Genomic DNA, 27,562 nt, shown 5'->3' with positions numbered 1-27,562 from the left:
ACTCTTCAGGCCAAGAGAAAGTGGAATGATATATTCAAAACATTGAAAGATAAAAACTGTCAGCCAAGAATACTCTATCCAGCAAAGTTATCTTTCAGATATGAAGGAGAAATAAAGGTTTTCCCAGACAAACAAAAGCGGAGGGAGTTCATTGCTGCTAGACCTGCCTTACAAGAAATGTTAAAAGGGGCCCTCCTACCTGATATAAAAAGGCAAAGGTTTGCAAAACTTTGAGCAAGGTGATAAATAGACCGAATCATAAAATTGCAACTCTATATCAAAATAAATTACTGGGGGGAAGTCAAGATGGCGGCATAAGCAGACTCGGAACTCACCTCCTCCTGTGGACACAGCCAATTTACAACTACTCGTGGAAAAATTACCCCTGAGACAGAACTGAAAACTGGATAAGAGAAACTCCTGCAACAACAGACAATCCCAACTGAGGCAGAAGAGGCAGAAACTCCCCTCTGGAGAGGAAAAACGCCGACTTCACAAGCCGCCAGCTTCACGGCCGCAGAGAGCAGCTCACAGGTACGCAGCCCTCCCTGGAGGCGCGGGGCCCTGAGCCAGGGAGTGCCCCCGCTGTGGGCATTTTGTGGACCCAGCACAATCGAGACCAGCAGCATATTATCTGACTTTGCCTGCTAATAAAACGTTGGGGAGTACCCTCAGAAAGCCCGGTTCACAAAGAAACTAAAACCGGCTCTTAAAGGGCCTGCGCGCAAACTCACCCTTTCAGACAGCATCCTAAAATCACCAGAAAGAGAGGTGCACAGTGCTGTGGTGAAAAGAGACTCACCTAATAGGCCCTGAGTGCATCTTGGTGAGGGGTGAGACCTCTCTAGGGACTAGGACAGTGGCGGCGGCCATTGGTGTGGCCTGGTGTGGGCGTGCTGACACAGATGCCATTGGAGTTCTCCCTGAGGCCTGCTAGCCCAGGGTCTGCCCCACCCGCTAGAGCACCAATTTAATCCAGCTCAGCCAGAGCAGGCAGCCCACCCTAGAGACTGTCTCCACCCAACAACAAGCCCTCAGGCAACTTGTGGGCCTGCATAGATTGGTGACTGGATTCTCTGCAGCCTGGCAACTGAGCTGACTTTAGCAGGGCAGGGCGTGCACAAGGAGCGAGTGGAGAGTGTGGGGCAGTGGCGGAGTGTGTGGGGCTCCCGCCGTGGAGAGACTGGGTCCGCTTGGGGAGGTCGGGGCACGCACATGGGGCAGGACTGTGTTGACTGTGTGTGTGGACCTGTGGGCGGCAGGGCTTGTCAGCTGCAGAAGACTTGTGCTTCTCAAAGACCCATATAGGGGGTTTGCCCCACCTTCCAAAGCCTGAAACAATTGGGTGCTCCTGTGCCTGAGGCCAGCCCCACCCAGCTGCAATCCTCAGAGAACTGACAAGAGACCTAATAGGCTAGAGGCTTACAGCAATTGTAAGGCCCTGAGCCTAACAACCTGCCACGCTGGGGGCCTACTCACTTAAAAGAAATACTGCAACACAAATGTGGTGTTAGAACTTGCAGCCAACTGTGCTGGGGCTCCCCACACCTGATAAAGAGACTGAAGGGCCCACAACAACTACAAGCAGCTGAACATTACAACAGCTGGCCAGGAGCATAACTCGGCCTCCCTGGGTGCCTACAGGGAGACCAAACAGGCCACAACAGAAGGACACACGTAGCCCATATAGGGGTCACCCCTGGAACATTGAGAACTGAGGGAAGCACACTGGAAGCCTCCTAAGGCATCACTTACATAAGGTCACCTATCCAAGAACAGGAGACATAGCTGACCTACCTAATACGTAGACACAAGCACAGGGAAAGAGGCAAAATGAGGAGGCAAAAGAATACATTCCAAGTAAGGGAACAGGACAAAACCCCAGAAAAGGAACTAAGTGAAACAGAAATGAGCAACCTACCTGACAGTTCAAACTAAGAGTGTTAAGGATGCTCACTGATCTGGGGAGAAGAATAGATGAACTCAGTGAGAATGTCAACAAAGAAATGGAAGATATAAAAAAGAACCAATCAGAAATGAAGAATACAATACTGGAAATGAAAAATTCATTAGAGGGACTCAAAAGCAGAGTAGAGGATACAGAAGAACGGATCTGTGAGCTGGACGAAAGACTAGAAGAAATGACCCAAGGTGAACAGGTAAAAGAGAAAAGAATTAAAAAGAGTGAGGACAGTCTAAGGGACCTCTGGGACAACATCAAGCACACTAACATCCGTGTTATAGGTGTCCCGGAAGGAGTAGAGCGAGACAAGGGGGCAGAGAATCTATTTCAAGAAATAATAGATGAAAACTTCCCTAACCTAAGGAAGGAAACAGACATCCAGGTACAGGAAGCACAGAGAGCCCCAAACAAGATAAACCCAAAGAGGCCCACACCAAGACACATCATAATAAAAATGTCCAGAATTAAAGATAAAGAGAGAATCCTAAAAGCCGCAAGAGAATGTCAAGTTACATACAAACGAAACCCCATAGGCTATCAGCTGACTTCTCAGCAGAAACCTTACAGGCTAGAAGAGAATGGCAAGATATATTTAAAGTGCTAAAAGGAAAAAACTTACAGCCAAGAATACTCTACCCAGCAAGGTTATCATTCAAAATGGAAGGAGAGATCAAAAATTTCCCAGACAAGCAAAAATTAAAGGAGTTTGTCACCAAGAAACCAGTGCTACAAGAAATGTTAAAGGGACTGATTTAAGGGGAAAAGAGAAGACCACAAATAGGAAAAATTATCTATTTCCATGATTAGAATGTAATGGATACAAATGCACAAAAAAGAGGTTAGATATGATATCAAAAACATAAAAGGAGGGAGGAGGAGAGTTAAAGAGTACAGCTTTCAGACAGAGGTCAAACTAAAGTGACCATCGATTCTGTATAGAAGAAGAAAGGAACAGAGAAGGACTACTAAAACACTGAGAAAAAAAAAAGTTAAAAAATGGCAGTAAGTACATACTTATCAATAGCTACTTTAAACGTCAATGGACTAAATGCTCCAATTAAAAGGCATAGGGTGGCTGACTGGATAAAAAAACAAGACCCATATATATGCTGCATACAAGAGACACACTTCAGACCTAAAGACACTCACAAACTGAAAGTGAAGGGATGGAAAAAGATACTGCACGCAAATGGCAATGAAAAGAAAGCTGGGGTAGCAGTACTCATATCAGACAAAATAGACTTTAAAACAAAAACTGTAAAAAGAGACAAAGAAGGGCATTACATAATGATCAAGGGAACAATCCAACAAGAGGATATAACACTTGTAAATATCTACGCACCCAATGTAGGTGCACCTAAATATATAAAGCAATTATTAACAGACATAAAAACAGAAATAGACAGTAACACAATAATAGTAGGGGACTTTAACACTCCACTTATACCAACGGATAGATCATCCAAACAGAAGATCAATAAGGAAACATTGGCCTTAAATGACACACTAGAACAGATGGACCTAGTAGATATATAGAGAGCATTCCATCCAAAAACCGAAGAATACACGTTCTTTTCAAATGCACATGGAACATTCTCCAGGATTGATCACATATTAGGCCACAAAACAAGTCTCTATAAATTTAAGAAGATCACATATTAGGCCACAAAACAAGTCTCCATAAATTTAAGAAGACTGAAATAATACGAAGCATCTTTTCTGATCACAACGGTATGAAACTAGAAATCAACTATAGGAAGAAAATCAGAAAAGCCACAAATGTGTGGAGATTAAACAAAATGCTACTGAACAATGACTGGGTTAACGAAGAAATCAAAGAAGAAATCAAAAAATACCTGGAGACAAATGAAAATGAAAATACGACATGCCAGAATTTATGGGATACAGCAAAAGCGGTTCTAAGAGGAAAGTTTATAGCGATACAGGCCTATCTCAACAAACAAGAAAAATCTCAAATAAACAATCTAACAATGCACCTAAAGGAAATGGAAAAAGAAGAACAAACCAAGCCCAAAATCAGTAGAAGAAGGGAAATAATAAAAATCAGAGCAGAAACAAATGAAATAGAGACCAAAAAAACAATAGAAAAAATTAATAAAACCAAGAGCTGGTTCTTTGAAAAGATCAACAAAATTGACAAACCTTTAGCTAGACTCACCAAGAAAAAAAGAGAGAAGGCACAAATAAGTAAAATCAGAAATGAAAGAGGAGAAGTTACAACAGACACCTCAGAAATACAAAAGATTATAAGAGAATACTATGAAAAGCTATATGCCAACCAATTCGACAATCTGGAAGAAATGGATAAATTCTTAGAATCATACAACCTTCCAAAACTGGATCAAGAAGAAGTAGAGAATTTGAATAGACCAATCACCAGTAAGGAGATCGAAACAGTAATCACAAACCTCCCCAAAAATAAAAGTCCAGGACCAGACGGCTTCCCTGGTGAATTCTACCAAACATTCAAAGAAGACTTAATACCTATCCTTCTCAAACTCTTCCAAAAAAGTGAGGAGTTGGGGAAGCTCCCTAACTCATTCTACAAAGCCGACATTAGCTTGATACCAAAACCAGACAAGGACAACACAAAAAAAAGAAAATTACAGGCCAATATCACTGATGAACATCGATGCAAAAAACCTCAACAAAATACTAGCAAATCGCATACAACAATACGTTAAAAAGATTATACACCATAATCAAGTTGGATTTATTCCAGGTATGCAGGGATGGTTTAACATTCGCAAATCAATCAACGTGATACACCACATTAATAAAATGAAGAATAAAAATCACATGATCATCTCAATAGATGCAGAGAAAGCATTTGACAAGATACAGCATCCATTTATGACAAAAACTCTGAATAAAATGGGGATAGAAGGAAAGTACCTCAACATAATAAAGACCATATATGAGAAACCCACAGCGAATATCATCCTCAATGGTGAAAAACTGAAAGTTATCCCTCTAAGAACAGGAACCAGACAAGGATGCCACTGTCACCACTCCTATTTAACATAGTACTGAAGTCCTAGCCAGAGCAATCAGGCAAGAGAAAGAAATAAAAGGGATCCAAATTGGAAAGGAAGAAGTGAAACGGTCACTATTTGCAGATGAAATGATTTTATATATAGAAAACCCTAAAGAATCCACCAGAAAACTTTTAGCAGTAATAAACGAATATGGTAAAGTTGCAGGATACAAAATCAACATACAAAAATCAGTTGCATTTCTGTACACTAACAACGAAGTAGCAGAAAGAGAAATTAAGAATACCATCCCATTTACAATTGCAACAAAAAGAATAAAATACCTAGGAATAAACTTAACCAAAGAGGTGAAAGATCTGTACACAGAAAACTATAAAACATTTCTGAAAGAAACTGAAGAAGACACAAAGAAATGGAAAGATATTCCATGCTCTTGGATTGGAAGAATTAACGTAGTTAAGATGTCCATACTTCCTAAAGCCATCTATAGATTCCATGCAATCCCTATCAAAGTTCCAACAACATTTTTCACAGAAATAGAACAAAGAATCCCAAAATTTATATGGAACAACAAAAGACCCCGAATAGCTAAAGGAATCCTGAGAAAAAAGAACAAAGCTGGAGGTATCACACTCCCTGATTTCAAAATATACTACAAAGCTATAGTAACCAAAACAGCATGGTACTGGCACAAAAACAGACACACAAATCAATGGAATAGAATTGAAATCCCAGAAATAAACCCACACATCTATGGACAGCTAATCTTTGACAAAGGAGCCAAGAACATACAATGGGGAAAAGAAAGTCTCTTCAACAAACGGTGTTGGGAAAACTGGATAGCCACATGCAAAAAAATGAAAGTAGACCCTTACCTTACACCATACACAAAAATTAACTCCAAATGGATTAAAGACTTGAATGTATGACCTGAAACTGTGAAACTTCTAGAAGAAAACATAGGCAGTACACTCTTCGACATTGGTCTTAGCAACATCTTTTCAAACACCATGTCTGACCGGGCAAGAGAAACAATAGAAAAAATAAACAAATGGGACTACATCAAACTAAAAAGCTTCTGCACAGCAAAGGGAACCATCAACAAAACGAAAAGACAACCTAACAATTGCGAGAAGATATTTGCAAACCATACTTCTGATAAGGGCTTAATCTCCAAAATATATAAAGAACTCATGCATCTCAACAACAAAAGAACTACCAACCCATTAAAAAACGGGCAAAAGACGTGAACAGACATTTCTCCAAAGAAGATATACAGATGGCCAACAGACACATGAAAAGATGTTCAAAATCACTAACTATCAGGGAAATGCAAATCAAAACTACAATGAGATATCACCTCACGCCCGTCAGAATGGCTATAATTAACAAGACAGGAAACAACATGTGTTGGAGAGGATGTGGAGAGAAGGGAACTCTCATACACTGCTGGTGGGAGTGCAAACTGGTGCAGGCACTATGGGAAACAGTATGGAGATTCCTCAAAAAATCAAGGATAGAACTACCATATGATCCAGCTATTCCACTGTTGGGTATTTATCCAAAGAACTTGAAAACACCAATTTGTAAAGGTACATGCACCCCTGTGTTCATTGCAGCGTTATTCACAATAGCCAAGACTTGGAAGCAACCTAAGTGCCCATCAGGGGACGAATGTCTAAAGAAGCTGTGGTATGTATACACAATGGAATACTACTCAGCCATAAGAAATGATGAAATCCAGCCATTTGTGACAACATGGATGGACACTGAGGGTATAATGCAAAGTGAAATAAGTCAGAGGGAGAAGGTCAAATACCATATGATTTCCTTCATTAAGTAGTAGATAATAACAACAATAAACAAACACATAGGGACAGAGATTGAATTGGTGGTTATCAGAGGGGAAGGGGGGAAGGAGGAGGGTGAAAGGGATAATTTGGTATATGTGTGTGGTGACGGGTTGTAATTAGTATTTTGGTGGTGAACATGATGTAATCTATGCAGAAATAGAAGTATAATGATATACACCTGAAATTTTTACAATGTTATAAACCAATGTTACTGCAATAAACACAAAATTAAAAACAAACAAAAAACAAAATAAATTACTATACAATTATAACAAAGTTTAAAGGGAAAGGAAACATTAAAAATAACTATAACCACTTCAATTTGGTAAGGAATTCACAATATAAAAAGGAATAATTTGTGACAACAGAAACATAGAAGGGGAAGAGGATAAGGATGGAACCTGCATAGGTAAATGAAGATATGATGCTATCTGCAGAAAAAGGACTATCTTATCTATGAGACCTTTCTACAAACCTCATGGTAACTACAAAACAAAAACTTAGCAGAGTCACAAAGCATAAAAAAAGAGGAAACTGAGAAACACATCACAGAAAACCACCAAACTGAAATCACAGACAGAAACACAAGGAAAAAGAAACAATAAAAATATAGAGCAACCAGAAAACAAAAGATAAAATGGCAGTATTAAGTCCTCATATATGAATAATCACCCTAAATGTAAATGGATTTAATTCACACAGAGTGGCTAGATGGATTAAAAAACAAGACCCAACAATATGCTGCCTCCAGGAGACCCATCTCAGCTCTAAAGACAAACATAGGCTCAGAGTGAAGAGATGGAAGATGATTCTCCAAGCAAATGGCAACAAAAAGAAAGCAAGTATAGACATAATTATATAAGACAAAATAGACTTCAAGCAAAAAATATAACAAGGGACAAAGATGGACATTATACAATGATAAAGGGGAGAATCCATCAAGAAGACATAACACTTATTAATATATATGCACCTAACACAGGAGCACCAAAGCATATTTATTAACAGGCCTAAAGGGAGAAATTCACAGCAACATAATAATACTAGGGGACTCTAATATCCCACTTAAATCAATCAATATATCATCCAGACAGAAAGTTGACAAGGAAACATTGGCCTTAAATGACACATTAGGCCAGATGGACTTAATAGATATATAGAGAACATTCCATCCAAAAGCAGCAGAATACACATTCTTCTCAAATGCATATGGAACATTTTCAAGGACAGACCGTATGTGGGGAAACAAAACAAGTCTCAATAAATTTAAGAAAACTGAAATCATATCAAGCATCTTTTCTGACCACATTGGTATGAAACCAGAAATTGACTACAAGAAGAAAGTAGGAAAAGTCACAAACATGTGGAGACTAAACAACGCGCTACTGAACAACTATTGGATCAAGGAAGAAATCAAAGGTGAAATAAAAAAATACCTGGAGACCAATGAAAATGAAAACATGACACCAAAATCTATGGAATGCAGCAAAAGTAGTACTAAGAGGGACTAAGAGGGAAGTTTGTAGCAATACAGGCCTACCTCAAGAAACATCTCAAATAAACAATCTAACATTACACCTAAAGGAACTAGAAAAAAGAAGAACAAAAGAAGCCCAAAGTCAGTAGAAGGAAGGAAATAATAAAATCAGAGCAGAAACAAAAGAAATAGATACTAAAAAGTCAATAGAAAAGATCAATGAAAGTAAGAGCTGGTTCTTTGAAAAGATAAACAAAATTGACAAACCTTTAGCTAGACTAAGGAAAAAAAACAGAGATGGTTAAAATCAATAAAAGCAGAAAGTAAGACAACGGATACCACAGAAATACAAAGGATTTTAAGAGAATATTATGAAAAGCTATACATCAACAAACTGGATGGATAACCTAGAAGAAATGGATAAATTCTTAGAATTATACAACCTTCCAAAACCGAATCAAGAAGAAACAGAGAATCTAAATAGACTAATCACTAGTAAGAAGATTGAAACAGTAATCAATAACCTCCCAAAAAACAAAAATCCAGGACTAGACAGCTTCTCTGATTAATTTTACCAAACACTCAAAGAAGATTTAACACCTATCCTTCTCAAACTCTTCCAAATAACTGAAGAGGAGGGGATGCTTCCTAACTCATTTTATGAGGCCAGCACTACCCTCATACCAAAACCAGACAAGGATAACACGGAAAAAGAAAAGTACAGGCCAACATTGCTGATGAACATAGATGCAAAAATCCTCACCAAAATAAAAGCAAGTCAAATGCAACAATGCATTAAAATGATCATACACCATGATCAAGTGGGAGTTATTCCAGGGATGCCAGGATGGTTTAACATCCTCATATCAATCAATATGATACACCACATTAACAAAGTGAAGAATGAAAATCACATGATCACCTCAATAATGCAGACAAAGCATCTGACAAGATTCAGCATCCATTTATAATAAAAACTCTCAATAAAATGGGTATAAAAGGAAAGTATCTCAACATAATAAAGGCCATATAGGACAAACCCACAGCTAACATCATACTCAATGGTGGCAAACTAAAAGCTATCCCTCTAAGAACAGGAACAAGATAAGGATGCCCACTCTCACCACTTTTATTCAGCATAGTATTGGAAGTACTAGCCAGAGCAATCAGGCAAGAAAAATAACTAAAAGGGATACAAATTGGAAAGGAAGAAGTAAAACTCTCACTATTTGTGGATGACATGAGTTTATATGTAGGGAATCCTAAAGAATCCACCAAAAAACCATTAGAAATAATCAACGAATACAGTAAAGTTGCAGGATATAAAATCAACATACAAAAATCAGTTGCATTTCTATACACTAAAAACAACCTAGCAGAAATAGAAATCAAGAATACAATCTGTTTACAATCACAGCAACAACAACAACAACAAAATACCTAGGACTAAATTTAACCAAGGGGGTGAAAGACCTGTACACTGAAAACTATAAGCACCGTTGAAAGAAATCGAAGAAAACACAAAGAAATGAAAAGATATTCTATGCTCATGGATTGGAAGAAGTAACTAGTTAAAATGTCCATATTACTTAAAGCAATCTACAGATTCAATGCAATCCCTATCAGAATCCCAATGACATTTTTCATGGAAATAGAATAAAAAATCCTAAAATTTATATGGAACAACAAAAGACTCCAAATAGCCAAAGCAATCCTGAGAAAAAAGAACAAAGCTGGAGGTATCATACCCTCTGATTTCAAAGTATACTACAAAGCTATCGTAATGAAAACAGCATGGTACTGGCAGAAAAACAAACACACAGATTATGGAACAGAATTGAGAGCCTAGAAATAAGCCCACACATATATGGACAGCTAATTTTTGACAAAGGAGCCAAGAACATACAATGGAGAAAAGAGTCTTTTCAATAAATGGTGTTGGTAAAACTGGACAGACACATGCAAAAGAATGAAAGTAGACCGCTGTCTTATACCAGACACAAATATTAACTCAAAATGGATTAAAGAGTGAACATAAGACCTGAAACTATAAAACTCCTAGAAGAAAACACAGGCAGTATGCTCTTTGACATCAGTCTTAGCAATATCTTTTTGGATATGCCTCCTCAGGCAAGGGAAACAAAAGCAAAAATAAACAAATGGGACTACATCAAACTAAAAAGCTTCTGCACATCAACAAAATGAAAAGACAGTATACCAATTGGGAGATAGTATTTGCAAATCATACATCCGATAAAGGGTTAATAGCCAAACTATTTAAAGAACTCATACAACTCAACAACAAAAAATCAAACAACCCCATTAAAAAATGGGCAGAGGATCTGGAAAGACATTTTTCTAAAGATATACAGATGGCCAATAGGCACACAAAAAGATGTTCAACATCACTAATTATTAGGGAAATGCAAATCAAAACCTCAATGAGATATCACATCCTGCCCGTCAGAATGGCTATTATTAAAAAGACAGGAAATAACAAGTGTTGGAGAAGATGTAGCGAAAAGGGAACCCTCATATACTGCTGGTGGGAATGTAAATTGGTATGGAATATGTATAAATACAGTACTGGAGATTCCTCAAAAAATTAAAAATTGAACTACCATATGATCCAGCTATTCCACTTCTGGGTATTCATCCAAAGAATATGAAAACACTGATTTGAAAAGATATATGCACTCCTATATTCATTGCAGCATTACTTAACAATAGCCAAGTCATAGAAACAACCTAAGTGCCCATTGATGGATGAATAGATAAAGAAGAGGTGGTATATATATACAATGGAATACTACTCAACCATAAAAAAGAAGAAATCTTGTCATCTGCAACAACATGGATGGACCTTGAGGGTATTACACTAAGCGAAATAAGCCAGACAGAGAAAGACAAATACTGTACAATTTCACTCATACGTGGAAGATAAAACAACAACAACAAACACATTGATACAGAGAACAGATTGGTGGTTACCAGAGGGGAAGAGGGTGGGGGAGGGTAAAAGGTGTAAAGGGGGACATTTGTATAGTGATGGATGGAAACTAGACTTTTGGTGGTGAACGTGATATTTTTACGTGAAGTAAAAATATAATGACGTACACCTGAAATTTATATAATGTTATAAACCAATGTTACCTCAATTAAAAAAAAATCCAGATGGGTTTCACCTTCTAACTACTACCAGAATCCGACTACTTTACCTCCTTTACTAACATCCTGTATCAAACCATCAACATCTCTTATCCAAGTTACTGGAATCTAACTGGTCTCTCTGCTTTCAGCTTTTCCCTCTAATCCTCTATTCCTAATCCATTATCCAAAAGGATCCCTTTAAAACATAAGTCATCTTGTCCTTCCTTTGCTCAAAATTTTCCAGTCACCCCCATCTCACTCAAAGTAAAAGCCAAAGTCCTTACAACATTCTACAGAGTCTCACATGATCTGTGCCCCACCCCCACTCCTGTCTTCATCTCTCATTTCTCTCCCTCTCACCTGCTTAGCTCCAGCCACACTAGCCTCCTTGCTGTTCTTCAGATATGCGAGGCACGCTCCTACCTCAAGGTCTTTGCACTTGCTGATCCCTGGAAAGCTTGCCTCCTTACTTCCTTCAGGTCTCTGCTCAAAAGTCACCTTAGCAAATCCTTTCCCAACAATTCTACATAAAATAGCCCGCCCCCTTCCTCTGCCCTGCCAACAATCCTGTTTCCTTCACCCTTGTTTTACTTTTCTACATAGCATTTACCACCATCTGACATACTAGCTGTTTGCTCATTTAGTTATTTATTATCTGTCTTCACTAGAAGATAAGCTTCAAGAAAGCAGGAGTTTTGTCTGTTTTGGTCACTCTCTATCTCTAGTACCTTGAACTATGCTTGGAATGTAACAGGCATTAAATACTTACTAGATAAATTAATCAGCCAAGTAATTATGTGAAGCATATTCACTCTGCTCACCTTTGCAGAAACTGCTTGATGTAAAACTATAGAGATGATAATGGAAATTTAAAAAATATGGTTGTCACTGCGAAGTTTCGCTGTTGTTTTTGACTTAACATTGTTAGAGAAGACATTCCTCCCTGGTCCTCCAGTGACTCCAAACATCTGCTAGTAGACAAGAACTCTAGCCCTTTGCTCAATATTGCAAGACAGTTCACTTCTTAGATTGGGGTGGGAGAGAGGATAATCTCAGTTTTGGGCAAAAGAGAGGAGAGAATGGAACTTGAAAATAAATCCTCAGCTAGCAAGAGAAGAGAAACAAGTTAAGATAAATGGATAGACATTCTTTAATGATGTTGAGATGAGGCACGAGCCACAAGGAAAGGATGGGAGGGTCTCATGTGGGGGCATTCACATCCTTGGCACATTCTAGATACTCAAAAACTATTTATTGATGGTTAACTAAAAGAACAAATGAGGCAGAGGGAGTGGCTCACTGGACGGGAAGGAGAGGTAGAAATATAATGTGGAAAGACTATTAATAAACATGTGACTTCCTATACACTCCGTTCTGAAATTATAGATCCTTTGGTGGCAGGTCAAAGTAGCCCCTTTATTAGGAGGCTCACCATCAGTGGCAGCCCAAGAATAGCTCTCTTCAAGATTTTGGAGATCTTCACAATGTCGGCAGTGTGGGTAGATCCACTTATACTTCCAGGGAACCGTAAATCATCTTTAATTACATTAAAATCTACCTAATCCTGGCATACCACCATCAACCATGGATATTTTCTAATTTTCATATATAATATCCCAAATGAGAGGGGGTCACTTGTTTCATTTCTATTTTATTTAGTCTTTATTAATTTATATATATATAGCACTAGTTCAATTATTCTTAACATTGATGATAATTTTTCAGATTTCCTTCTTTTAGTTTCACATTAATTATAATATTTTTCTATTATTTCACCTTCCAGTACTGTCATCAAAATTGAGATCCTAGTACTAATGGTATTATTTGTATATGTTTACGTGAAATATCCTGCTCACTGGGGCAAAAGTAGAATTGGTGACAAGAATTAACAAGATAATACTACCTACCTTATGTGGACACAGACAGAAAGAAGCAGTTAATTAAACTTACGTCACGGATACCTGATTAGGGATGCACTTACATCTGCCAGTTCCTTGATTTGCTTTGCTGACACATCAAACGTGTCAAGTCTTCGAAGGCAAGGCAAGTGATACAATACATGTGTGGAATAATTATACAGCATACAAACTGGATTGGTTTTATATTGAGGATCATTCAGACATAAATCCTTTAAGTGACGAAGCCTGGTTAAGTTAGTGAGATCCTAAAACAGCAGCAATAATAATGTTCAATTAATTAATTGCGTCTGCCCATTTCTACAGAAGGTATATGAACACTTAATATCACCATAATTTAATGTAATGCATTCTAATTGTATGCTTAAATATGTTTAAATGATTTAGATGGATAAAATGTTTTTCTCTACTGAAAAACAAGCTAAATATGTAAAGAATCGATCAACAATACTTAAACAGCAGACTTTATATGACTATACTTTTTAAACATAAAAGGCCAAAGAATGTTTGCTAAATCATGTATTCCACATGGAAGCTTGAGGCCAGTCACTTACGCACATTTATTCGTTAAGACACTGTTGCCCACTCTGCACGGTGCCTTTGGTAACAGTTGCCCCAGCGTACCTCTAGGTCTCCTGACGCTTTCACCACCATTCCCCACACTTATGCCTAGGAACGCCGCTTGCCATTTTCCTTGGCCTCCAGATCTGCTCTTCTCATCAAAGGCTAGGGGACCCCTGCTTTATTACATCACCATTGAATTCCTGATTTTTAGTTGTTTTTAAAATATATTTTTTCTGTAAATGCCTTTTCTACCTATTAAGGGCAATGAAACCTAGCTCTTTCCTGAGGGTCTCATTTTTCTCACAACCTATGGAGGGGGAGGGGGTGATAATGCACAACCAGACTATTTCCGCTTAACATCTTTTATCTTGAAGTTTAAACCTTCCTTTATTTGGCATCTAGGCCTGGCTTAACTCTTCAGTCTTGTCTCTTCATATTTAAACCCTAACATTTTAAGTTTTAAGCATACTGCACAACTTGAAGTTTCAGAATGTGCCAGACCCTCTCTTATCTTTAGACGTTCACTCATGCTGCTGTCTTCAAGTGAACAAACTTCATCCCAGTTTTACCTCTTAATCTGTCAAGATTAACCCTAAGAATCATCTTCTCTGGGAGGCTTATTTCATCCCCCAAGCTTGGGGTAAATGCTCCTTCTATGAACTCTCTTAGGCACTGGGCTGGCCTTTATTATAGAATCTATCAGACCCTATTGCCAATTGCTTGTGCATCCACAAGTCTCTAAGCCAAGGGTCCGTATGGGCTTTGGCCCTTGGTCTACAAGCTAAAATGGTGATTACATTTTTAAAGTATTGGGGAAAAAAATAAAGAAGAATACATGACAGAGGCCATATGTGGCTCATAAAGCCTAAAAAATTTTCTATCTGGCCTTTTATAGAAAAAGTTTGCTAATTCCTGAGATAATGTCTTAGAGAGCAGGGTTGTGTCCTGTTAAACACTGCATCCCCAGCACTCAGCACTTAGAACACAGGAGGCACTAAATAAATATGTGAATTGAATTGAATTGAATGATTGTTACTTTCTACTAACCTCCAAGACATCCTCACATCTTCCTTGATAATAGCATTACTAGGGCTGTGCCTGGGGCAGGAGGGTATGGTGGGGTTGGACTTGAAAGGATGCAATGCTAGTTAGGAGAGTCAGAATCAGAGTTAAGGGAAATCCAGAGCAAGAATCAGGAGGCGTTAGTTCTGAAGATAAAATACAAATGGAATGGGGAAGCAAGTAGTGAAGTCAGGCTGCTAGAGTCAAGAGTAAGACAAGGTCAGGTGGCCAATGTGTGTCCTAACTCTCTCTGGACAAGTGAGAACTTGGTTCATTGGCTGGACCCGAGGGTGTCAGCTGGGCCCATGGCAGGAGTGGGACTAGGCAGAGTTGCTCTGAAAGGGATTTCTGGACAGACCTGTGCAGGGAATTATTCAGTCAAATTCTGCAAGGGCAAGGAAGGTAAACCATCGGACTGTTCTGAGGAGAAAAGACACTCTTTGATTTCTGGGTGGCTATTTGCATTTGACCATCAGTCTGGGCTAGGAGATGGTGGGTGTGAACCCCTCATCTACACTCAGAAGTCAGATGACACTGGAGTCTATGAAGGCACAAAATCTCACTGAAAATTAGTGTTGTGGTACCTGGTGTGGAAGGAAAGTGGCACAGAAGTTATTCCATCACTACCAAGATAGTATCTTTTTAGGGTGGGTGGAAAGGTTAGAGATAAAAATTCAGGATAATAGTGTTTCAGGAACACTCCTAATATGAATAGTAAAAGTCACTGTAAATCATGTTCAATGTTTTTTTTTTTTTGGTGAGGAATATCAGCCCTGAGCTAACATCACCTCTTTTTGCTGAGGAAGATTGGCCCCAAGCTAACATCTATGCCCATTTTCCTCCATTTTATGTGGGATGCCTGCCACAGCATAGCTTGATAAGCAGTGCGTAGGTCCGTACCCGGGATCCGAACCCATGAACCCCAGGCCACTGAAGCAGAGCGTGCAAACTTAACCACTATGCTACTGGGCTAGCCCCCTGTTCAATGTTTTTATGATAAACAGCCATGATTATCATAGACAGCCTTTTTAAAACTATGCCATATAGTGAATTTTCATAACCTGTTTTATCCCTATTTTTTTTGATGAGGAGATTGAACAGAATAGGTTAACGTAGTTAAAGTGATAGTAATAATAATAAAATAGCATATCTATTGAGTGCTTACTGTGTGCTAGTCATTATTCTAAGAGCTTTAGATTATTATTTCACTTATACTTCACCTTCCCACTGTACCATACTGCCTCTGGTTTGTGGCAGGGTTAGAACTGACAGATCTTTCTGCTTATGCGGCCTATGCTCTTCACCACCATAAGGCTGCCATGGCTAGCCAGGGTGAGATAAACATCAAGATGGCTTCTTGGCAGGGCAATCCTTTATCCTCCCAGCATTCTGCACTTATCTTCTTCAGCCACAACTCATGATTCTCTCCCTCACTCTGTTCCGGCCACACAGTATTTCTAGTTTTTTGAATTTGCCATGCTCCTTTCCAACACATAGGTCCTTCACACCTTTGCCTGGAATGCTCTTTCCCGAGGCAACTCCTACTCATGTCTTACGTTAGCTTAAACATTACCTTTCATAGCATTCTAAATTCATCTTTCATAGCTCCCTCTGATCTCTTCTGCTGACATTACTCAAATATAGCGCTTGATGTCTTACCTCCATGCCTTTGTGCATATTGTTCTTCCCATCTTAGAATGCCTCCCTGCCACTGCGTAGGTCCTCCTACAATGCCTGTTGAAATTCTGTCAACCCTTCAGGGTTCACATCAAATATTTCCTCTTGAGTTTGACCAAAAAAATAAAATTTTGTTGAAATTTCTTTTTAAGGTGCTTATAACATTCTGCCTCATTCTATAGCTTTTTGGTGCCTTACATTCTTCTCTGAGTAAAAGAATGCCTATTTTAATAGTAATCAATTCAAAATTAAGTTTACTCATGTTTCTTCAATATTGTCTAGATGAGAAGTGTTTGAATTATGAATTATGAATGCTATATGTTTTCACTCACATTATATGCCATGAACAGTAAGTCTTTTTGTTTTTTTTTCTCTTTCATTTATGTGCTTGACAAATGTTTGTTGAGATTTATTACATGTCAAGTACTGTCTAAGCATTGTGGGAAAAGCAGTAAAAAAAAAGGCAAAGTTCCTGTACTCGTGGAGCCTGCATTCCAGTAGGGGATGTGGATAAGGGCCAAGAGGAAAAACAAAGCAGGGACAGAGTGATGGGAGTGCTTCAGGCTGGGGAGCGTAATAGGTGTTGTTGCCATTTTACCTGAATTAGGCCAGAAAGGCGTCACTAAGAACATTTGAACAGTCCTGAAAGAAATGAGCAGATGAGCCATGAAGATATAGGGAGGAAGAACAGCCCAACAAGCGCAAAGGCCCTAAGGTGATGTGTGCCAGGTATATTCGAGGAGCAGTGACGGGACCAGTGGCTGGAATGGAGTAAACACAGGGGAGAGTGGCAGAAGCTGTGGTCAGAGAGAGAGTTGGGGGACTAGATTATATAGAGTCTTGTGGGCCATTGTAAGAATTGGCTTTTACTCGGAAAGAGATAAGAATCCAAGGGAGGGCTTTGAGCAGAAGAGTGATTTGATCTGACATTTTTTTTTTTTAATAATTTTATTTATTTATTTTTCCCCCAAAGCCCCAGTAGATAGTTGTATGTCATAGTTGCACATCCTTCTAGTTGCTGTATGTGGGACGCGGCCTCAGCATGGCCGGAGAAGCGGTGCGTCGGTGCGCGCCCGGGATCCGAACCCGGGCCACCAGCAGCGGAGCGCGCCCACTTAACCACTAAGCCACGGGGCCGGCCCCTGATCTGACATATTTTTAAAGGAGTGTGCTGCCGTGTGAACAGGGAAAGGGTAAACACAAGGAGACATGTTAGGAGGATTTTATTTTCCAATAATGCAGGCTAGAGATGATGGCGTGTTGAACCAGGTTGGTAGTGATGCAGGTGATAAGAAATGGTCAGACTCTGGACATATTCTGAAGGTAGAGCCAATAGAATTTTCTGATGGACTGGATATAGGGTATGAAGGAATAAGAGTAGTCAAAAACGACTCTAAGGGGGCCGGCCTGGTGGCGCAGCGGTTAAGTGTGCGTGCTGTGCTGCAGCAGCCCTGGCTTCGCAGGGTTTGGATCCCTGGCGCGCACCAACGTACCGCTTGTCAAGCCATGCTGTGGTGGCATCCCATATAAAGTGGAGGGAGATGGGCACGGATGTTAGCGCAGGGCTGATCCTCCTCAGCAAAATGGAGGAGGATTGGCATCAGATCTTAGCTCAGGGCTGATGTTCCTCACCAAAAAAAAAGACTCTAAGGATTTTGGTTTAAGTTACCAGAAGAATGGAAATGCCATTTAGAGAGGTGGAGAAGAAGGTTTGGTGCAAGGGAAACCAGTTTGAATTAGGAAAGATGTCTATAGCTCTGGGAGCTGTTAGGGAAAATAGAGATACCAATTTAGGAGTAATAAGTGGATAAAAGGCATTTAAAGTCATAAGGCATGATGAGATTATTTAGAGAATGAATGCAGATAGAAATGAGATAAGATCCCAGGATAACCTGGGGCAGTCTGTTTTTTAGATGCTAGGAGAGGATGAAAAACCAGAAAACTGAAGAGGTGTGGCCGGAAAGATCAGAGGAAAACTAAGAGAAAGTGGTATTCTAAAAGCCAAGTAAATAGTTATTTGTTTGGTTTTAACAGTGTCAGATCATTAGGGCCAATTTGGTCAACTAACTCTAAAATTTCTGGGAGTACTGGGTAGTCCAAAACAATTAAATTATCCCGTAAAAGGGAGATATTTAGTCCATTTTCTGCAATAAGATAGTTCATGATCCAGGTTGGTAAATGAAAATGAATTATTCCACTTACACATACCTTGAAAGAACATATTTGGTTACCAGAAAGGTTTATTCTTTCCAGTTGTTCATTGGGATCAAGAGATCGACCTTGAATTTAAGAAACAAGATGAAAGAAAAATTAAATTTCTTGTTATACCTTCTGTTCATATCCTGCCATATTTCTGAGTTGTACATGCATATTACTTGCATATAAATAAGACTAACAGTAACACTGTATTAGTAACCACTGATTAATGGGTAATATTTTCATATCCTATAATCAGAGATTTGCTTTGCAAAGACAGCATACAGAAAAGTCTAAAAGAAAGAAATGTAAGAGTGTACTTTTCGTACTGAAAAAATGATTGTAGCATTATCTCCTATTCCACATGAAACAGTACATACCAATGCTGCTTATTAGATTTCCAGCAAGGTTGAGATCGTTTAAATTCTTCAAAGTTTGCAAGCCCTAAAAAGTTAGACAATATATAATTTAGGAGAAATCATTAAAATCTATATTTATAAATCATCTGATCAATCTGGTTAGTTTTCCAGGTGTTCTGAGCACAGAGTGCTGTGTACTTCACAAGCACAGAAGTGGGTGCCTCAGTGCAGCCATCTTTGTTTCTCTGGAACCTGGAGAGCATTACTGGAGGAGGAGGGAACAGGGAGGGGAGTGGAGAGGAAAAGAGGAGGAGGACTAAGAAAAAGAACACATCACACACAGTGTGTTTATAATCTTAGGCAAGTTATATATAAAACTTATATAAACTTCTTTTCTTTTAATCTCCAAAGAAGAAATAACATCTTACCTCTCAGGCTTGGTGGGAGGAATAAAGAAAATGATGTATATGAAGTTCTCTATACATTATAAAATGCTATATACATGTTAGTTCTTCTCAACAACAATAATTAAACTAGTCATCAATATTTTGGTCCTTAAGCATAATATGATCTTGGACACTGTGGTTTAAACTCGACAGTAGTAATTGACTTTACATATTAATCATTGAAATTATCTTACCTCAATATTTTTAATTGTATTGTGGTTCAGCCAAAGAACCTCCAATTGAAATAATTTCTCTAAATTTTCTATTTTAGAAATTTTATTATAATATAAATACAGTTTTTCTAAATTTCTACATTCTTGAAGACCTCCAATTTTCTGTAAAAAAAAAAGAGCAGACTGAATAGTAATAGCTTATGTTTTGCTATTAATGCTTTTAAGAAAGTAGATTTTAAGTATATTTTCTTTTAAAAATAGCATTTTGTTGCAAAATCAATATCCAGGAAAATGAAATAAATTTTTTAAAGAAAAAATATAATCCCTCCACCTAAATAAAATTATTTTCAATTTTCATATTCTTTTTAAATTGTAATCAACTCTATACCTATTTTTATATGGTTATAATCATAATACCTGTACAATTTTGTAGGTTTTGTTTTTACTTAAGACTATCTAAAATGTTTTCATAATCTTTCAAATTATAATATTTAATAATCATAAAATATTTCATGAAGTTTATAATCATTTTCTTAAAAATGATTATACATACATAGGGTTATATGTGGCATATTTATGTTTCAAATTTTAGCTATTATAAATAATACTGCAACAAATAACTTCATGCATACAGTTGTTTTCTGCTGTTGAATTACTTATCTAGCATAAAATCTGAGAACAGGGATTTCTGAGTCAAAGGTATGTACCTTTCTTTGGCTCTGGATACATTTTGAGATATTGCTTTACAATATAAACGTTATAATTTTCACACAACCAATAGTGTCTACGTGAACCAATTTCACTACTAAGCAATATTGGGTATTATTTGATCTGATTTGATTACTAAAAAGTAGGATACGTCTATGTTTTGATCCTTCATTTCTATTTTCTCTTTTGTATAAATCATAGATACTTTTGCCCATTTATCTGTTCTTTGTTTTATTTTCCTGAGCAAAGGGTTTTATTGTAATTCATCATGTGTAGTCTGTTTTTCCCTCCATTTATCTGTTTTGATCCATGCCTCATGCATATATTTCAATGAACTATTTTTCAGAAGCCAAAGAATTCAGCATAAAATGTTTCATGTAAGGTTGTACGTTTAGACTTACCTCTAAGCAGCATTCAGCAATCCAAAGTTCTCTGAGTTGTAAACAAGTCTCTAACCCTGAAATTTCTTTTATATCTTGAGCAACAATTGTGAGACTTGTTAAATTAGGAAATAATGATAATCCGACTATACGGGGATACCCTGAGAAAAACATCTCCAGTTTTGAAGTATCTGATCCTTCTTGTCCAATCATCTCATAAGATAAACCATTGCATAAACACTGTTTTCAAAAAAGAAATTGGGTTATTATCTATTTAAAATAATACAAAAATTATTTTTGCCATTAGAAATTATAAACTGTCAATTGCACTAATGCCATTTTGACTCTTACAAGAGGGAAAGTTGTCCCATATATATGATTTTTCTCTGCTTCCAAAGGTCATGGAGCAGAAGAAATCTCTAGGTAAGCTCCAGAAAAGAGTGCAAAAATGTTCCACTTAATATTCTTGCAAAGGTAATTAAAAAGAAATTTGGCTTTGACTCACCAGTTCTTTAATTATTTCTTCTTGGTTTAGGTTTTCACATTCAGTCATCTTCCATTAAAAATAAAGGTCATAACAATATTATCTGTTAAGGAAAATGAAAAATTGAATTAAATACTTGAGTCATGTCATTCCAAGTTGACAGGGACCTCAAAGCTACTTAGGTGGAACTATCCACCTGTGGCTTGAAATCTTCACATAGTACATTACTAAGTATCTGTCTGGGCCCCAAGACAGACCATTCCATCTCTGAAGTTTTCTGTTAGAAAGCAATTTTTTATTCTAAATTTAATTCTGTCTCTCCATAACTCCTTCCCATTTGTTGTCATTCTACTTCTTCAGTTCATAAGTATAATCTTCTTCCACACTATAAGCCTTTAATACTTGAAGAAAATAGTCATCTCTCATCTACGTCCTTACCACGCCCCCAGTTCATGTCTTTTAGTTCTCTAAGTGTACTCAGAGAGCAAAGAAAAGAATCCTCAGGGCTTAGGGACACACCTGGCATGGTAATAAATGTTCATTAAAATGAATTAGCCAACTTCATTTTAGATGATATGAACTAATACCTAAATAGCTTCAATAAAATTTTACCCAGGTTTTCATAATTTTTAATATTTTCATTATATTATTTCAGACATATACTATTTTAAAAATATAGGAATCCTGGTTTTAATATGATGATATGACAAAGCAAGATGTAGAAATGGTATACATTGTGATCCCACTTTTTATAATAACACATCCCACACAGATATGTGTGTGTGTACATGTATATATATATGTATATGCATGTGTGTGTATGATTATGTAAGGAGAAAATATGGAAAGATACATACTAAGTTGTTAATGTGAGTTACCTTAGATACAGGTGAAAGCTGATGTGGTTATAATAGGCATGAGAGGTTGGATGAGGATAGATTTAGGCAAAAATAGAAAAGAAAAAAAAACTACACTTTTTTAAAAGCATGTTTAGTATTGTATAATAAGAATATATAACCATTATTTATTCATTCTACTGTTGGTAGAAATTTAGACTGTTTCCAGTTTAGAGCTAAACAGTGCTTTCTCTGAACATTTTTGTCATACAGGACATAGATACACATTTCTTCTGGGTTTATACCTAGGAATGGAATGAGTAAGAAACTATTGTTTCTTCCAACATGGATCTCACAAACACAATGTTGAGCAAAGGAAGACACACAATGAGTACATACTGCATGACTCCATTCATATGAAATTTGAAAACAAATTAATCTATGGTATTAGAAGTCAGGACAGCAGTTACCTTTCAGGGGTGAGTGATTAGGAGGAGGCAAAAGAGGGGCTTCTGGGGGCCAGCCCCGTGGCATAGCGGTTAAGTGCGCGCGCTCTGCTGCTGACAGCCCAGGTTCGGATCCCGGGCGCGCACGATGCACTGCTTGTCAGGCCATGCTGTGGCAGCGTCCCATATAAAGTGGAGGAAGATAGGCACAGATGTTAGCCCAGGGCCAGTCTTCCTCAGCAAAAAAGAGGAGGATTGGCGTGGATGTTAGCTCAGGGCTGATCTTCCTCACAAAAAAAAAAAGAGGGGCTTCTGGAGTGCTGATGAAGATATATTTCTTGTTCTGGGAGCTGGTTAAGGGGATATGTTCACTTTGAGAAAACAAAGTTAGATTCCTAAGATTTGTATCATTTCTATATATATGTTATACTTAAATGAAATTTTACTTAAATGTTTATTTAAAAAGCATTTATATGCTCCCTTTTATTCATTTATGCAAAATAATGTACATGTGCAGATGTATACAGAAATTAAAATTTTAAGAAAAAACGATTGAGTCCATGTATTTACCTACGTTCTCTCCCCAAATCTCACTGGAATAACTAGGGAAATATGAAAATAAGAAAGGAAAGCGTAGCAGTGCTAGGGAAAGAGCATTGATTGCCAGAGACGTTGAGAAAGGTCTTTTGAGTGAAAATGAAGCAGATTGGCATCAGAATGAGAGAAAAGCCCATGAGTACAAACTAGCCCCAAATTAAAAATATCAGAGAAAAAGTTTTACAAAAATATCCTAAAAAATTCCCCAAACTCAGAGCAGCAGTGATTGGGAAGAGGGTGGCTAGGGGCCGTCCAAAGGGATCAAATAAAAGGACTTTGAGATCTGTATCAGAGTACTGCACACAGTCTGTATTTGCACTCAGGCTTTGTAAACTGGGGACATTGTCCCACCATGCTGAGTTGAGGAGGGGAGGGACTCCAGCTAGCATCACAAAGAAAAATACAGCCAGAAAATTACCCCAATACACTGGATTCTCTGTTCATTCATTCACTCATTCATTAATGTATGTATTGAGGGCCTAATATCTAACAGTCAGAGAATGATAGGGGTGGGAAGAAAGAGAAGACTTCTCTGAAAAGGTATCGTCTGGGCAAAGAGCTGAAGGAAATGAGGGAGTGTGAGCTATGAGGAAATCTGGGGGAAATGCATCCAGGCAGAGGGAAGAGGAAATGCAAAAGTGGGGTGAGAGTATACTTGGCATGTGTGCAGAACAGCAAGGAGAATGATGTGGCTGGAGCACAGCAAGGGAAATGGGGACTAGTAGGATGGACAGGAATTGCAGGGCCAGATCAAGTGCTATCTTGTGACCTGTAGGCCCTTATGAGGATTTTGGATTTTATTATGAGTAAGATGGAAAGCTATTGAGGATTTTGAGTAACATGAGCTGTCTTTTTTTTTTTTTTTTGCTGAGGAAGATTCTCCCTGAGCTAACATCTGCTGCTAATCTTCCTCTATTTTGTATGTGGGATGCCGCCACAGCATGGCCACTGACAGAGAAGTGGTGTAGGTCCACACCCAGGAACCAAACCCAGGCCACCAAAGCAGAGCACACCGAACTTAACCACTAAGCCACCAGGGCTGGCCCAGTCTTCAGTTTTGAAAAGGATCACTCTAGCTACTCTGTTGAAAATAGACTGTAGGAGTCAAGGGCAGAGGCAAGGAGACCAGTTAAGGGACAGTTGTAACAGTGTATCTGAGAGAGGATGGTGGTTGGAGGAGGGTGGCAGCAGTGGGGAGGGTGAGAAGCAGTTAGATGCTGGATCTATAGTGAAGGTCATACTGGTCATTCCTTCCCTGCTTCCCACTGGCAACTGTCTCTTTACCCCATCCTTAGATGACCCCTAGATATTACAGCATAGGCTGCAAGAGTGGCCAGGCAAGGGAGCACTTAGCAAGGAAGAACCTGAAAGAATTTAGAGACTCCATCAGAGGCCCATATGTGGATGCAGGCCACTAGGCTTACTTACCCCCCCAGCCTTCCTGAGATGGCACACCAAGTAAAGGGGGGCTTTGTAGCACCTCTTCTCATCTGAAGAGAAGCCCCTACATTCTCCAAAGGAAAGCCTGCCTGCCTACCACCACACAAGGGACAAAGCCTGCCCTCCTACCCCCAAAGTCACCAAATGGTGATCTAAGTTATCTACTCTATGTCCAAGATATCTATTCCAGAAGAAATTCACTGTTCCCTTTGTTATTCACTAAATTATCACATATACTTGAGCCTAATTTTTGGCCTTCTAATCTGCACTCTCCCTTAGCTCTGTCTATTCCCATAGTATTGTCCTGTTCTAATTACTGAGATTTATCTGTAAATTCTCACCTCATATTCTTTTTTGGAAATTTCCTGGCTACTTTTTCATATTTATTTTTCCAGATAAGATTTATGATTATTTTGTATTTAGTTTTTTAAAATTCACTTGGGGTTTTAAGATTCCATTGTAAAGATTAATTTAGGGAGAACTTCCATCTTTATAGTATTGAGTCTCCCTTGAGAACAAGGTATAGCTCTCCATTTATTCAAGGAAACTACTTTTTCTTGATAGAGAAATATGCATATTTAGGATACCAACCTTACTTCTCACTTCACCTTCTTTTCCCTTCATCAATGCCCTCATTTAGGAAAAGACCTTGTTCTAATTCAATAGTTGATTAGCAAAGCAAAATTTAATTTAAAAACCTCAAATTCTATAATTAGCATAACTACATCTAAATTATGAGGAGCCTAGACCTTCCTGGTACTTGCAAGCCCTTATATGCTTTCTCCAGTCACAAGGATTGATCCAATCACCTCTCTCCCCCTCCGAAGTGCTGCTGAAAGATGTCACATAACCAGCATGGAGCTGAAGTCACTACACATGCATGGCCTCTAACTTCAGCTGGATCTTTCAACAACAGATATTTTATATTTTGCTCTTCAACTCCCTCTCCTACGGAGAGCAGGACTACAGATACAAATCTGGGATGCGTGACATAGGCACTGTTCTAAACTTCCACCACTCTCCTTAAGCTCTCATTCTCTCTCAGCAGATGACCTTGTCCCCATCTTCACAGAGAACAGTGATGCCATCAGATACACATTCCTTAAATTCCCTTTCCTCCTAAAGATGCATTTCTTTCCCTTCCTGACTCCTGTCTTAGTAAAAGTATTCTTTCTCTTGTCTGAAATGAATCTTTTCCTGTGTACCGATCCCGTCCTCTTCAGTCTGTTTCAGAACATTGCTCTGTCAAATTTCCTCCTTCTAATTTATTCCCATCTTTCCTTCTCTAGCATCTCTTTTCTCTCCATATATGAATGTTAGGTCGTTCCTATCTTTAAAAAAAAAAAAAAAAGTCCTCCTATCCTCTATTCTATGACTAGTTGGTTTTAGATACCTTCACAGAAAAACTTCTAATATAGTAGTCATTAGGAACACTCCACGACCTCCATTGAGTTCTCAACTCACTGCACTCTGACTGGGGACACTGCAGACCACTACAGCTTCTTTTACTAAGGTCAACAATAATCCTCTAATTGCCAAAGACACTGGACATGTTTCAGCTCTCAACTTAACTAGACCTTGGCATGGCATTTGACAATGCTGTTGCCTCTCTTCTTTAAGTTTTCCTCTTTGGTTTGATTTTTCTTCTTGGCTTCTCTCTACTTGTTATTTCAAACATACTTTTCTGATTGTTTCCTTCTTGGCGAAAAATTACTAATCTTGACCTTCCTCTTTCCTGTGCAACAAACCCAACTACTCACACGGAAAGCTCTATCTGAATGTGTCACAGGCATCTCAAATTCAGTACGTTCAAAATTGAACTCATTACATTTTCCAGCCAGCCTGCTTCTCCTAACGTATGCCTTCTCTTGGTAAATGACACATCTTTCTAATCATCCCAGTCAGAAACTTGGGACTTATCCTCAACCCCTCTTTCACTCTTTCCCCCACATTCACTCACTCATTAAATCCTTCTGCATATACCTCTTAAGTGTCTATCAAATTTTTTTCCTCCTCTCCCTTCCAATTGCCTCTGCCTTGGTTGAGGCTCTCATCACTTGATGTTAACTGGACGCCCTCCCTAGGGCCCACTTCCCTCCAATCCATCCTCTACACTACTGTGACAGCCAGCCTCCTGGAAGGTAAATCTGCTCATGGTACTCCCCTTGGAAGGTATTCATGGTCTCCATGCTGACTCCTGCCTACAACCACAAACTACCCAGGGCACCCCAGGCTCTGGCCACAACTACAGTTCTCTGCACAGGCTGGGATATTTCTGCACTTTTGCATATGCTGTTTACTCTCCCTAAAATGTCTTTTTCCCTTGAGTTTATGGCATAGTCCACATATCCTTAAAGATTTAAATCAAGGGGCTTCTGTGTGAAGACTTTAATTCTCTCTGTAGCATTATAATCATTCTCTTCCTTGTAACTCCACTTAAGGCTCAAATATACCCTACATAGCACCTGTCCCACTGTATTGTGATGCTTGCAGGTCTTTCCTCCCTACCAGGTCCCATGTTCATTGAAGGCAAGGACAATGAACCCATCACAGTGCCTGGCATGTGCTTGGTATTCGATAAAAGTTTGTGGAATGGTTTGAATTAACTAACTGTCCATGTGACAGGGTCCTATATGGTATAACGTAAAGAAATATTTGCTGTACATGACCAATCAGAGTATAACAGAGTAATAATTAGAGTAGAAAGGGGCGGCCGGTGGCTTAGCGGTTAAGTGCGCGCGCTCCACTACTGGCGGCCAGGGGTTCAGATACCGGGCGCCCACCGACGCAAAGCTTCTCCGGCCATGCTGAGGCCACG

The 27,562-nt window shown here is 38.6% G+C and overlaps 1 protein-coding gene across 1 annotated transcript in view; it reads right to left on the bottom strand.

The window, feature by feature from the left end:
• The window catches only part of LRRC9 (leucine rich repeat containing 9), a 122,779-nt gene that overhangs the window by 94,363 nt on the left and 854 nt on the right, over positions 1 to 27,562 (bottom strand). The window contains exons 2-7 of the mRNA XM_058567041.1: positions 21,447 to 21,528; positions 20,963 to 21,181; positions 19,875 to 20,015; positions 19,256 to 19,319; positions 18,888 to 18,958; positions 13,442 to 13,624 (exon numbers count right to left, since the gene is read on the bottom strand). Coding sequence (XP_058423024.1) covers positions 13,442 to 13,624; positions 18,888 to 18,958; positions 19,256 to 19,319; positions 19,875 to 20,015; positions 20,963 to 21,181; positions 21,447 to 21,494 — 726 coding nt within the window. The 5' untranslated portion in view covers positions 21,495 to 21,528. The remainder of the gene's footprint in view (positions 1 to 13,441; positions 13,625 to 18,887; positions 18,959 to 19,255; positions 19,320 to 19,874; positions 20,016 to 20,962; positions 21,182 to 21,446; positions 21,529 to 27,562) is intronic.

This window comes from Diceros bicornis, chromosome 24 (assembly GCF_020826845.1).
Source record: "Diceros bicornis minor isolate mBicDic1 chromosome 24, mDicBic1.mat.cur, whole genome shotgun sequence".
In the NCBI taxonomy this organism is placed as follows: Eukaryota; Metazoa; Chordata; class Mammalia; order Perissodactyla; family Rhinocerotidae; genus Diceros; species Diceros bicornis.
This window is presented reverse-complemented; position numbering and strand designations above follow the sequence as displayed.